Here is a 14,730-nt window from a genome sequence, read left to right as displayed (position 1 = left end):
TGTGGAAGAAAATTGTTATCTTTATGGAGCAGAGCTGTGGCTCTGTGTTATGCCAGATTGTGGTTTGTCCCTTCGAGTCAAAATCCGACAAGTTTTTATTTTCATCACAGAGGAGCAAATATTTCTTTAACCTATGAATATGTTCTAAGATAAAAATGGGCAGTACCCTGGCTTTTTATTTCTTTTTTTTTTAATTAAGAAGTATAGGTATCAGGACATCTCTTGGTGGACCCCCACCAGCTTTGCTATAACTAACTTTCTGGTACTGTATCTTATCTTTTAAAGTTTGACAATCAACACTTTAACGTGCTGATTATTGCATATGCTTCTCTGACTCTTTGGATAGACAGAGAAATCATTTATCCAGTCTTTATTCTGAGATAAGTGAACTGTTACCCAGTTTCACTTTGGTTTCCATCTGCTTCCCGTATTATCTTGTAGTAAAGTTATAAAACAGAGTTGGAGGAAAAAACTATTAAAAACACTAAAGACAAACATTCTTCTTAGATACTGACTATTTTTCAGCAAAGATTATGTGGCCTGTAAAGATCTTTGTAAACAAAGTTCTTTACTATGTCAATGTTCTAGCTAATTATCAAAGAAACCTTAATAAAAAGAGTGCTCTGAAAGCAGTTCTTAATCAACCATCAAGTATTCTAAATGGTAGTCAGACATTCAAAAATAATTCTTGATACTTCCAACATTATTTGTAGAATTCTGTATCTGAACAGAATTCTACAAAGACTCGGAATAGGATTTTTAAAAGAAATAAATACATGCATGTCCCGACAGCTTTAGAAATAATTTTAGAAGGCTTTTAAAGGTTCTTTCTTGCATTGTTCTGCGACCTTACACGTGCCAGGATCTACAAAAGTAGCTGGTTTTCCCCTTGTTCTCTGTGTTCTGCGTTCTCAACTAGATAAGTTGAGATAGGGAGATCCAGTGAAATACTGCTCTTGGATCCTGGGCAGTGGGAGATCTGGAGGTGCCGGGGACCAAACTCAGCAGCTTCCCCCGAGGTACTCCCAAAGCCCAAGATGCTCCCTGCTGAAGAGTCAGTCTGTGGAAGGGCTCGTCACTGACCTCGGCCACAAAGCCCTCATGTCTCCCTGAAAATCGTAGGAGCTAAGTGGTCTTCCCATCATAGGTAGATCACCTCTGTATGCGAGCATGCCATAGTTAGCAGGTGAGAACTGGCAAAACTGAATTGCTCTGTATGCAAATATGGTTGTTCAGCTTTTGTTCAGTTGAAAGCAGACCTTCGTCTTGGCAAAGGTACCGTTTGGCCGTACATACTGGGTTGATTTAGGGAAGGTACTAAATTGTAAGCTTGCTTTAGCAGTTAAAATCTCTCTACGTGGCTGTAATGGCCAAAGAATAATGAGACTTAAAATTCTCAGAACTGTGCCCAAAACTTATTTTGGATTTGCCTTACAACAGAAGTGCAGAGCTTTCTTTGTGAGAGAGAGGAAGAAGATGAAATCTGGCCTTGAATCTGTGAACTGTGTCCTCAAGAAGAGTTCTTTGCTCAGTGTGCATCCCCTCAGACACAGCCTATGGCACGGAGAAGAGCCTGTGGGGCTAACCTATGTCAGATATGATGTCATGAACCATAACTGCTGCAGGTGAAAGAGAGGCCCGAAGCCAGTTTCCGTGGTAACTGGTAGGCACCTGCAGCTCTTTGACGCAGTACTGGATCTGTCCTTATCTGTGCATAGAGCATTCAGTGGCGGACATATGTAGCTGTCCTGGCAAAGCCTCATCAGCATTCATTTTGTGGAGAGCAAGCTTTTTTCCCCTTTGTAACAAGGCATTTTCCCTCCTGTCGTGTTGAGCTCCGTCCCTCATTTTATTTAGCTTGTGTTTGTAAATATTGGGGATAACCTTTATTGCTTGTTTGAAACATTTCTTTCTGTTCTGTTACAATCTGCACTGAATTACTTGCATCTAGTTTCACTCCTGCCTGAGGTTCTGTTTTGGTAGCTTGCTGCTTACAGGGAGAAAGAAAACATTATATGAGCTTGTAAAGTCATAGATAGCCATTTGCTAAGGTCGTAAAGATGGGATGATGCGCAAGATTTCTAAAAGATCAATTCTGCTCTGAAAGAGCAATTGTTCTTTGTATCACGTGCAGTATCAGGAAGCAGATTCGTTTGAGTGTGAGACCGGGTTCCCTAGCGTTCTGATTACCGCTTGTAGCTGTTAACATGTTACACTACAATGGGTTTGTAATCAGATCCTGCGTCTCCGCTCCTTTTGTGGTATCTTGCTATGCACTCTGAAGCTTTGGTCTACGATGCAGGTATTGCTTGAGTGAGGAATGAGTGGTGATTGTCAAGATTACAGAGATGGAGATTAATTCTTGGCTTGAGATCATATCTGGAACTGTTGTGCATTATTTGTGAGAGTATTCTCCAAACCAGTAGTTTTAACACTCTTTGTGTGGCTCAACATTGAGATGTTTTGTTTCACGAAAGAGTAAGACAGTGCATAATTAAAAATAAACCAACATTCTCCAGACTCCTGTAAGGTTTCTGGTAAACGTTTATAACTAAACCTATTGTGCACCACACTCCTTAGGTGACTGCCCATGAGATTTTAAAGTGCTGGAAGTCAGAGGAGAGATAATCAGATTTTGTGTGCTTAGGTGAGGATGCTCAATATGCTTTAACCTGCTCCTTTTTTCCCCTCTGTTGTTAAGCATCAGCAATGTTAAAGCTAGATAGCTGGAAGCAGTTTTATCACTTTGCAAGAATGCCTGGCCGTGTACCGCAAGCAGGGCCTTCTGAAGCCAGGGGATGCTTGCAATTGCAGTTCAGGTTTTGTTCACTGGGACATCACGCCTTGAACCAATCAAGATTGGTGAGCTAACAAGTGAGAGGGACCTCCTGTTGTCTTCAGTGGTTTTTTTACTTCACAGTTTCCAGAAGGAATGATTGCTACAAAAAAACCCAGCGCAGCACTTAAGGAAGTGCCTGTAGAGAGTAGAAATCAAACTGGTCACTAGACAAACCATTAGCTTTCACAGGCTTCTGACGTTTTTCCCAGAAAAAACAAAGGACATTTTTAGAAATGTGATAATAGGTATGATTTTTCCGAGATGCTGATGTAGGGACATTCAAAGTAAACAGTCCAGGAAACACGAGAAGAAACATCAGATTCACCTTTGAAAGCCAAAGAAACATTTTGATAATCTGATAGCACACTTCTCGTATTGTTCTGAGCTTACACTGCTTCGTAAACTTCAGCTATTCAGAAGTATCCTCAAAGCTGCAGTTGTGTATTTGGATGATTTTAGGTTTAATCTAAAACACATCCCAAACAAGATCTTAGAACTTGAGTATGGTTGTTAATAGATACCTTTGAGCACAGGTTACAGTGTCTTCCCAACTAGGAATTAACTGGTTAATTTAAACCCATTTTTTGCATACTTTCATCTGGTACATTTTCAAGTGGCGTATGGTGATGTCACCAGTGTATAACATTAGGTGCTGTGCTGAAGCAGTTTTAAGTGTTCATCAATAATATCTTCAAAGTAGATAAGACGTCCATTCTTTGCAAAGTTTTGCAAAAATACATGTAAGTTTGGCAGTGTAAGGACACTTAAGACTGTCATGGACACTTTCAACAAACAATAATTTTTTTTGGTAAGTTGTTATATCAAAAGCCTAATTAATATAGCCATGGGCAAGCAGATTAGCCTCACCTAGGGGTTGCTCGCAGCTGTTGGATCACTTTCTCCTTAAAGTCTTGTTGGTAGTGTCTAGGATACTAGAAGGTGGATTTTGTTCCACTAAAGTCCGCAACTGCTTTGTGGCCATTTCAGTGGGCATCTGCTGTGAGCAAAGGATAGGCTTCCATCTTGCTGCTTTTATAGGCACAAATCTCTCTTTTCTTGTTTATTTAAGTTTTGATGTAATGGAAGTTACATCATCATACGGGATCAACAGTTACTTAGTAGGCAAATTTGAAACTTCAGCTAAATGTCTTGAAAACATACAAGGAGAGGTACAGGACTATGCTACAGTTGGTATGTTTAACACCCGTGCCCATATTTTCATGTGGTCAATAACTTGCAGGTATTTGAGGTGCCTTTTTGATTCTCAGCATGACTTCGGAAGGTATATCTATACAGTAAGCTTAAAGAATGCAAAAATTGCTACTTCCGTAAATATTACATATCTGATCACTGTGTACAAAAAGTGGAAGATTCTGGTGTGAGTACATGAAGTACAAGTTTTTGGACAAAACAGAAGAAGAGCAATGCGTTGAGCATATATATATAGACATATGATATTCAATGTGCATATACTGAATGTACATAAACATTATAGCTAATGTGATTTACCCTTTGTATGATGTAGCATCATAAGTTTTGATGTTACTGGATTAACTGTAGGTTTTGCTAAAGATGTTCAAGCATATAACAATTTATGTATGCCCTAAATTTGTTGGATATTAAATCACTTCCAGAAAAAGCTCAGAAGAGGAGAAATGGATGGAACTGTAGAAGGGGACACAGTAGATTTGACTTTGTACTTGACCTGGCTACTGGTTGATCTCGGACATTTGGCTTTCTCTTTCTCTCTCTTTTCCACCTGTTAAATGCAGATGATTACTAACTCAGACCCCTTATAACAAAACAGTTTGAAATCTCCTGATAGGAATAATAGCCAATTCTTAGTGAAACACCTGTACGGGGTGGTGGTGACAATAAGACATCATTTTAGCTAATTCCAGATAAAAACCACACCCTTAGCCATTACTTTGCTTCCCCTCCAGCCCCCAAAGCTATTTCTTTTTCAGTATCTCACTGACTTGTTTTTAAGTCTCGAGACCTGTAAGACTGACCAGGTACTTTCACTTCATTGACCAAACCGATGCAAGATTGTTTATCTTGGGAAGAGGCAGATCATTGTCTCTCCTCTCTTTTATATTCTCTTGTTCTTCAATGCCAGAAATGTAGATGGTCATCAATATTTTTGTGGACAGTGCTCTTTACTAGCCATTTGGACTTTGAAGAAACTCCATATTGAAGAACAGCTACAGGCCACTACACAACGCAAAGAAGATACAGAGAATATAGCAGTCCTTTTTGGACCACTGTAGTGCCATGGTGTGCAACCTGGCACTCCCGGCTGATAAACTGCTGGCGTTCTTCTTGCACACCCAGGAGGGATTTTTGGAAACGCCAGGAAAGAACCGTGACCTCAGTTTCTTATCTCCTGTCCCAAGGGAACCTTCACAGGAGGTGATTGCCAGTGGCATTTCTTTGAGACAGTAGTTGTGGTCAACATTACTGCCCTCTTAATTTGTAGATACAAATGTGCTCCAGTAATTTCAAAAGCTTTCATTGTAGAGGAAACGCTAACAACCCTGGCTTACCTAATTTTTTGTGCTTCCTTTTGTTTTGCTGTGGTAGCTCTGAGTAGTCACTATGAAAAGCAGGTGCAAGAATTATGGATTTGCTGCAAGAATAACTTCAGAAATTTGTTAGTATTAGCAACAGCAGTATGTATGTGAACGTGTTATATGATATGAGGGGAGAATCCCAATTCAAATCTTGTTGCTAAACAAGTGACAAAGACCTTACAAAGAGTAAGACTCCAGGCCAACTATGGTTATATTAGTAATAATAAATCAGATCTGGTCTGTGAGTTTTTTTTATATGGAATAGTATACATAGGAGGATTTTTTTACCAATTGTCATTCTTGTAACTTTAATTTAGTTTGTGTTGTTTTTTCTTCCCTCCAGCATTTACTAAATGCTGTCAAGAAACTGGTCTTCTTATGGTGGTGAAGTGTCGGCAAGAGAACACAGCACTGAAAGATTGTCTGGTTGGCTAGTAAGTCCCTCATGAGTTTTTGTTGTTTTTTTGTTGTATGGCCTATACGAATCTAGAAATGAGTAGAAATCTCAAATCTTCTCAAAAGGGTTTTGCAAGGTTATTGACTTTGATGTATTTTCTGAAAATTGCATCTTTGCTTTAGAAAAAAAATGTGCTGGTCAGGGCCCTACCTGACAAAATTTTGCTTCCTTAATAAAGCTGTCCTATGGCTATGAAGACTCTCTACTTGATTTAAATGGTGACACATCCAGATTTTCAGCCCAGACGAGATGTAGCCCTGAATTACATATGGGGGGAACGGGGGTTAGCAGCAGAAGCACCTTCATACTCTGTTAGTGAGACAGGATAAGTTTGTTTTGATTTCGCTTCTTGAACTGTTTTTTAAGATGTAGTCTTTGTCCTGAAAGTGTCCTGCTGTTCTGAGCAGCAATAGCAGCAGCAATGGGAAGTTGTTAGATACTTAAGAGGTCAACTTGATGCCATGGTGAATTGAAACGTCTCTTTTGGAAGATCTAATTTATCCACAGTGCCATCAGGCTCAAGTGTTAGATTCTTGAATTTCCCAGGGTGAGGGTTAGGGATTTTTTGAGTTTGACTAGGGGGAGAAGAAGGTTGGTTTGGTTTTTGGTGGAATGTGTGTCCTGCCCTGTTAAACCACAGATTAAGACTAAATGCCTTTAAACTAGTGACAGTTCTTCTCAGGTATTTGGGAATTGATGAAAACACATGTGCACCCAGGCAAAAGTTCAAGCCTAACTGCAGTGAGAACTTGATGGAGTTACTCAGTTTTATTTGTCTATACCTCCATGCATTAAATTTTGCCTTTAAAAAAAAAAAGAAAAGAAAAAGAAAAGCAACACCCAAACCAAATACACACTACTGAAAAAAAATATTTAGTGCTTGAATAATTATACTTAAAATCAAAATTATGAGAAAAATGAATTTAATTTAATAATAATCAAGGACCTACATGTTTACTGTTCAGGACATACACTTGAACCTGTTCCCAGTAGTTGCTTGAGTGCATAAATATAAGTGTACTCCAGCAGATTCCCTACTGCAAATAATAACAAGTTATTCAGCTGAACAGAAATACCAAATGTCTTTCCCTTTTTCTACCTTTCCTCTAAATGGCTTCACTGAAACCATTTCAAAGAGGCTTGAAAAGGACTATGCCTCAAGAGAGAGCAATATCGTGAGAGAATGCAGACCAACTCAGTATTTAGAGTTTACGAAGATACCTTAAGCCGCTTATGTACTTTATAAAAAAAGGTATTTTATTATTGAAGGCAGGCAAATTTTCTTTGGGTGTGAAAGGAAGATCAGTTATGAGTGTTATTCATGCAATATCTGTTCCATATTCCAAGATGAAAAACAGAATTATGTATTTGTCTCTCTTGTAGCTATTCTGATCCATTATTCTATGAGGAATGCAAAACAGAATATTTGAAGCAAAGAGAAGAATACAGAGCAACTGGAATTAAGAAAAAAAGACAGAAGCTTACTTCAAATGTGTAGTTAAATCTTAAAATGAACTTTTCAAATTTTATATCCAACTTTGATCTGACTTGATTTAAACAGACTTAAATCATCTGTACCCCTCTGTGTAGAATTTAACTGAAATACACAAAATGAGATGAATGGAGAATAAAATAATCTCTGAACTTAAAAGTCAATTTTTTTCTTTTCTGTGATTTAAAGATATAAAACATGCTGTCGCAGTTTGCAAGAGAACTTGCAAAAGGTCTGTTCCTCTGTTTGGACTTGAGATTTTGAAACCAATTTACAAATGGCCTTTTGGAATTTAAAGCTTGTGTCTAAGTATGTGTGGCAAGCTACATAAAAACTTAAGGGTGAATAATTGAAGTTGTATTGACTGATCACAAATCGGGTATACATTAAAATTGGTTTATTTGTCATCTGAAGCTGAAGGGTGCATGGCGATGCGCTTGATGCTCTTACTAGAAGAGAAGGGTGGCAAATGCAGAAGAGCAGAGCTTCTTGGACCAATTTGATTTATCTTTTTCATGAAAATGTTGAGTCATATGAGAGCCTGATAGTACTTTTTGCCTACACTGTGACTCATTTTTAAGTCTACATTGTCAGAAGAGATGGATGCCCCACGCCCGTGTGTGGCCCAGACTGACCGTTTCGGCTCTAGAGGAAAAAGTCATCTGATTGAGACCTTCCCTGAGAATGGGAGAAGGCACACTGAAGGCAAAATCACCGAGAGCAGTATCCTCCCCTGCTTTACTCTTCCAGAATGGAGATGATTGTATAAGCTTCCACACTTCAGGAGTAAGCGAGTGACCACACTTGCAAAGGTATTACGGGTAGAGGTGAGTAAACAACTAAACTAGGTGTGTAAGATGCAGGTCACTTATTGCAGAAACTAAGTGTAAGCAAGACCCTATTTAAAAAGGGGCATACAAAGGATCTTTTGTATACTGATACTTGAAGCTGCTTAATTGTAGAACTCCCAAATGCATAAATGGCTTCACGAGAGACAGTCTGTAAAACTTTGTATTACTATTTTGGAGTATCTTTTGAAGCATTTTGAAAGAAAAAATTCCTTTACAAGGAAAGGCTGCACTTAGAAGACTTACTCACATGGTAACTTTAATGTCCTGATTTCACAAAAAAAGATTTTTGCCTGAGCAAGTAGTAGGATTTTCCATCAGAACATGCAAAATATGACTTGTTTATTTTAGTACCGTTTCACCACAAAACCAGTACTGCTCTAAAGCTATTCAAGTGGGAAATTCAAATCAGACTTTGAGACACATGTATGTGAAGTACTTACGTTAACATTGCAGGTGAGTCCTTGCCCTTTATGCCTTCTACTAGAGTAATAATTATATTGCTTCTGCTATTACACAGCAGATTGGCTGGAGGACTGGGGAGTGCTTGTGAATGAAAAACTGAAAAGATGTGTAGCATTCTGCCTTGTTAGGCAAATTCAAGTGGCACTCAGCTCTAAAACTAACCACCTTAAAAGAACTTTTGTGGAATAAAGTTTCCTACACCTGTACTTGCTCTTGGCTCCTCAGTCCAAGCACTTTGGAAAATAAAAATGTTCCAAATCAGTTAGTGGAAAATTAGTTGTTTCCCTGTATGTATTTAGAAAAAAGGAAACATAAGGTAGATGGTGAAGTGTTTTTTTAAGGACGGCGACTGTTCTGTTATCGCACTATGAAAATCTGCTACATTTTCAACCTCTGGAAAGCGAGCCTGGGTGTTTGTAATTTTTGTCAAAAGCACTTCCAAAGAGGATTTGGGCTGGGGTGAGCATTCTCGTAGAGGCAGTGCTGTGTGCGTCCAGTGGTATGTGCCTGCACCGAGGGCTCACCGCAGGTTGGCACCACAGCTGGTGAACACAGGCAACAGCACCAGCAATGGGTTTCTCCTTTCCTGGCTCAGCTAAAAGTATGTTCAGCAGGTGAGGGGAACCTCGCTGCTGGGAAGGAATTAATGCCTGCAGAGGAACAAAGCCTGGTTTAACCTGCAGGTGTTACTCCCCCACCATTCTATATGTGCTTTATGTGAAGGACTGTAACAACTCACTTCTGCACTGATAACCAGGCTCTGCTGTCAAGCCTGAAATTGCATGTACTGAATTACGCTGTCAGCATTCCTTTCTCTCCACCTACACCGTTGTGTGTGCAAGGGAGAACTGCGTTATTGCAGCTCCTCCTTTGTTTACTGGGGCACCTGGAGCTGGGCTTTGCCCTTGGCTCTGGCATCAGCTGCCTCTGTAATACACCCATGGCCTTAATGTGATGTTTCCTAGTTTTGAATTCTTGATTTCACACCTTTCACTTTCTTAATGTCTTCTGCAGTATCCTGTATTTTGATTGCATTTACATCTTTTATTTAAAGTTTAAATGAAAGAATGAGTACTATGAAGTGACAAACTCATACTAGTAAATTGCTTTGGTTTTGTTTTTGTCTCAGCTGCAACCTCTCCTTCCTACTCAGGTTAACAGGAAGCAGCCCTAGATTCTAATCAATGTAAGAAAACGTCAGTAGTATTGACAAAGCCTTCAGCTGTGCTTCAGCAGTGAACTGGAAGCTTTTTTGTTACACCTTGAGTATTTTTAAAAAAGCACTTCTATTTTGTCAGAAGTTACTCATGAATGACAAGAGGGTATAGCTCGGGAAGCCTGGCTGTCTTCCGCCCTCAGCCCCTCCACCTCCCAAAAAACCAGAAGATGTAGCTGCCTGCACTTACTGAGAGTAGCCAGCTGTAGGCAATGAGGGAGTTGCCATTCGTGCAGAGATGCAGCACTTCACCTAGCCATCTCCGTCTAAACCGGGGATTGCAACTCTAAGTAATGGTCCCTGGATGTTTCTTCATGTTTTCTCATTTTGAAACCAATTATGCAGGATTCTTATTATTCTTTGCAGGAGTAGACAATTGGTGGAATTAGTCTAGGTGTATCATCTCCCATGTTTTCACATTAGCCTATTAATATAAAAAGGGACTAACTCAAGTAGGTCAGCCAAAGTCTGAAGCGTGGCAATGCCGCTAGCCCATCAGAGCTAGTATTTGCAGAAGCATCTGATGTTTTCTAACAGGTGACCTTCTTAAAAATTAAGGTGGCATTACCAAGTGTTTGCCGTTCCAATTCTAAGACTGCCTGTTACAACTAGAACCTTTCACAAAGTTGCATGGCTTTCACTGTAGCCGCACAACCCGCCTGCACCCCGTGCTTACCTCCTTTAATGGGAACCATGCCCCTCAGCCCGTTTAAAACATCTGCTATGGGCACTAGTGATTGACGGAATAAAGTCTTAAAGCTAGAAGACTGATTTGTCACCTAGCGCCCTCACACAGCGCAGCAAGGCGTCTGCCAGAGTTTCTGCAGCAAAGGGGCCCCTTTGTAGCACTTGGGAGAACGTGGCAAGCGCCCCGGACACCCACATTTTTCACTTCAGGCTGCACTCTTTCAGTGTATTAAAGCTCTCTTCAACCCCCTGAGAGAAGCCCCCTACAAATGTGAAATCTAAAAGGAAGGAGGAAGAGGGTGTCATACACTTGCTTAAAAACTTTGCCTTCACAGAGTAAGACGAAAACTCTGAGGAAAGATGAGTGGCATTCTGTAATGCACAGGGTTTTCAAAGAGGAGTGGACCTACCTACCTACCATTGCAGTCTCCGAGTCCTGACCCAGCAACTAATCTGCAAACCAGAAACCCATTCTGCCTCATACTTAGTACAGCCATACTCCTCCGCAAGTAGTTCCTGCAAGCTTGTGTTCTCTGTTTATTCTGCTGGTCCAAAAAAGGTCAAATACAGTTGAAATGTTAAGTGTTCCATCTAGTTAAAAATCAGTAACGATAAGCACCTGGTTATTTCTTTCATGCTTCTCCCCTAGATCAAACATCCGTACGCAAACACCATCATCTTACCACTTAATTACTGTATCCTGAATTGTCTTGATGTTTGAACCACTTTGTCTCTTCCATCTAAAAATATAATGCAATGAATTCTGCTGGACACTGATCTCAGTTCACATCACAACACATTTACTACAGAGAACAGATTTTTTTTAAAAAAATGGTTCAGCTGCTTATCAGACTTGGGAATTTGCAACTCGATTAAAATTAGGGTTTACCTTTAGTGCTGATAATAAAAAAATGAAATACTTTTGGCCACTGTCCTATGTTTATACAATTATAAGTAGCACACCACCCCCCTACAGAAAGGGACAAAAGCCTGACCCTTAAAAACCCAAAGCAATAGAACAAACCCCCGAAAAACCACATGCCTTTTTGTATTCAAACTACACAAAGCAACAAGGAAACACCTTACCGCTCTGCGACCACTGTTCTTCACAGGGCCTGTCTGAAGATCAGAAGAAAATGCAGGCGAGTCAGTCAGGTACCGGCGCTTTTCACTCTTCCTTTACCAGGCCACAGCATCATGAAAAACACAGGTATCTGTGCGTAGGCGTCTCAAAGTCTACTGCAAGCCGTTTTTGAAATAAAATTAAATCTGCTTTGCATCACACCAGTATAGTTCATCATTGTATACTTACAGGGGCCTGTGTTAAATTATTTGGAATGGGTATTGTCTTACTGTAACTCCACCATATGTCTAGTACTGCTCGTCTTTTTCCAGCTGTAAACATTTGACAGTGCATCACGGCTAATTTGGGAGTTTGCTTTCCTCAATATGGCTGGTTCATAAAAGAGGAAAACTAATCAGTTGTAAACCCACAAAACTGGCAGGGAGACTTAAAATGATCAGATTTTAAAAATATTTAAAATGAACCAAACAGTGGAAGTTTACATATGAGTTATTAGAAGGTTAGTCCAACTTCCCGAATATCCAAATACATATTTCATCAGCTTGCCATATGCTCACTTAAATGTGCAAAGCAACAACCTCCTCCAACCCCAAAAGCTGTTTTCCATTTCTGTTAAAAACGGAATTAGTGCTTTCTTAAATTAAAAATTGTCAAATGAGTGGGTTGGGTGAAGTTTTAAAATGTTCAAAGTTTGCATTCAAGTGAATGTTTTTCCGGTGTCATTTAACATACTTATTCGAGGACTTTGGTCCTTACTTTATGCAATTTTACGGTTTTATTTAACAAATGCACATGTGTGCACAAAACACCAGAACCTCTTTACTACAGCTACTTCTGCATGTAATTTGCTGTCACTGTGATGAAAAGCTTTCACTTCTGAAAATGGAAAAAGCACTGTAAGCCACTAGTGGCATGGATTTAAATGACTTTTCCATCCTGAGTCAATGATTGTATGCTCCAGACCAACAGATGCTTCACAAGCCAGCTGGCTCCCAAGTGGCTTCAAATCTGGGGACTTCCTTTTCAAAGGTTACGGTTTGGCCACAGCAATGAGCAAGTGGGTTGGAAATGCTGCCTACAGCAAGCTCTCGGGCATCCTGCCCTCCCCTCCCGGGCATCGGCAGTTCTTCTGAAGTCCCTCTCAGCAGACACCACTGCTCCCTTCTCCCTTCTGCGCGGGAGGCAGCACAGCAGATAGATCAAGAGTCAAAGGCAAAGCCTGGAAATTCTCAGGCACTGCAGGGAGAAGCTTAATTTTAAGTTTCCCTGTTACGCAGGACAGGCTGGCCAGGAACCTTTTGACACAAGTAGTCAAACCACAGGAACAGGCCGTAGCTTAAGGTAACGAAGTCCTTCTGGTTTCAACGTCTAAGAGAATGGCTTTCCCAGAATAACATCGAAGCAGTCTACAGAGGATTTTTGGGTATTTCCTGAATGGAGGAGGATGAACCTCAAATTAATTGTTTGTATTTGGAATGACCTTTATACACAATCAAGAAATTAAAACAGAGTAAAAAATTTTATGCCAAATACTGAAATTTGTAGGTGAAACCAATTTCAAAGAAAAATAAATTTATTTAAAATCTTACACAGTAGAATTCCTTCATTGCACAAATCAAAGTATTAATCATGTTGATGTCTGTTGGATAATACATTACTTACTTAATAAAAAACCTCTGTAATGTTGAGGTGGGGAACCCCAAAAAGTAAGCTACATTAGAACTACATAGCATATAGCTTATGCAGCCACATGAGAAATGTTTTCTGCTGCTGTTATTACACAGGTAGTTGGTTCTATCAGCTAAAGCCTAGTGACTTGGATTTGTTTTATGCATATTGGGTTTTGTTCTATTACTTTCCAAGAGATTGTACTCCCCTGAGTCAGCTGTGTTCATTGGTCAGAATAAATTCCAGCATCTGACACCATTTCCATTAATCAGAGACAAGCCAGTGTACGTGAGCAAGATAATCGAAAAATAAAAACAAGATCTGGTGAATGGGAAACATTATTTATGTATGCTGTTCACTAATACAGTAGGAGGTATCTGGAAGGCATTTTTTCGACTTTGATAGACAAACTGAAAGAGGAGAAGAAGATGGGCCTCATACAAAGTACTTACTCCACAGGGAAGAAAGCGTCTGAAACCACACAGGTCATGTAGCACCTTGGTAACACTTTTGCAGCCCATCATTACTACGGCTATGCTAAAGTCATAGCTTCCTCATGTATTTGCAAGCAATTTTAAGATAATTTGCCACTAAAAAGCTAAGAAATTAATTTTTATTACACTGATCTTAAGCTCGACCTGTGAAGTTGAATACTTCACCCACCCACCTGCAAATAACATATTTAGTATTAAGTGTCTTCCCACCCATTACAAGTTAGGTATCAGGGATCTAAAATACACAGCATTTTTCTTCAATGTATTGAGCAGGCAAAACCCTTTGTATTAAGCCAGATATGAAGCAGAGCAGTTTTTTTTTTTAAAAAAAAGGCATAAATTGTATTTGTCTAAAAACAGTTCTTGGCCTTAAGAGGAAAAAAAAAAATAGTACTTAGACACCCATAATCTATAAAGCAGGCAGTTGCAATTCAAATAACTCTAGTTGTTAGTGGCATACCAAAGATACCACAAAAATACTTCTTATGCATATCAACAATGCTACAACACCTAGTCTGATTAAATTAAGGCTTTGTTTCTTTAATAAAAGAAAGGTTAGTAGGCTTCACCACCACACAAATACAAAGTCAAGGTTCTGGTGCTGTGCGAAGGAGGCACAATAAGAATAACTGCACTGTGGGCAGGATGATGCTGTGGCAGGCACCACTGTGTGCAGAATTAAGTCGGTTTCCTACAGCATGAACTGAGGGAAACAAGCTGAACATCCAGGACTCTCTGTTCAGCAGCGTTACTTATGATCCTTTGTAATTCACAATAAGGCCCAAAATGGTGCAATCTAAACAGGATAGCCTAGGAGTGATTTTTCTCTTGCCACTATCCAATATAAATCAAGATTTTGACCAAAAAAAAAAAAAATCCTCACTTTCTTGGTTAAAAATTACATAAA

At 39.6% G+C, this 14,730-nt stretch overlaps 1 protein-coding gene across 3 annotated transcripts in view; it reads left to right on the top strand.

Moving 5' to 3' along the window:
- Positions 1-14,143, top strand: part of CMC1 (C-X9-C motif containing 1) — a 52,131-nt gene extending 37,988 nt beyond the window's left edge. The window contains exons 3-5 of one of the 3 annotated variants that reach the window (XR_012672625.1): positions 5,756-5,846; positions 7,253-8,188; positions 11,690-14,143. Coding sequence is in view for 1 of the 3 variants with exons in the window: in XM_075143383.1 (XP_074999484.1) it covers positions 5,756-5,846; positions 7,253-7,367 (206 nt within the window). In the remaining 2 variants the exon portion in view is untranslated. Of the gene's footprint in view, positions 1-5,755; positions 5,847-7,252; positions 8,881-11,689 lie in introns of those variants that run through there. The other 2 variants (XR_012672626.1, XM_075143383.1) reach the window with 2 other exon arrangements.
- The last annotated feature ends 587 nt before the right edge of the window (positions 14,144-14,730 follow it).

Source organism: Calonectris borealis, chromosome 2 (assembly GCF_964195595.1).
Source record: "Calonectris borealis chromosome 2, bCalBor7.hap1.2, whole genome shotgun sequence".
Lineage (NCBI taxonomy): Eukaryota > Metazoa > Chordata > Aves > Procellariiformes > Procellariidae > Calonectris > Calonectris borealis.
This window is presented reverse-complemented; position numbering and strand designations above follow the sequence as displayed.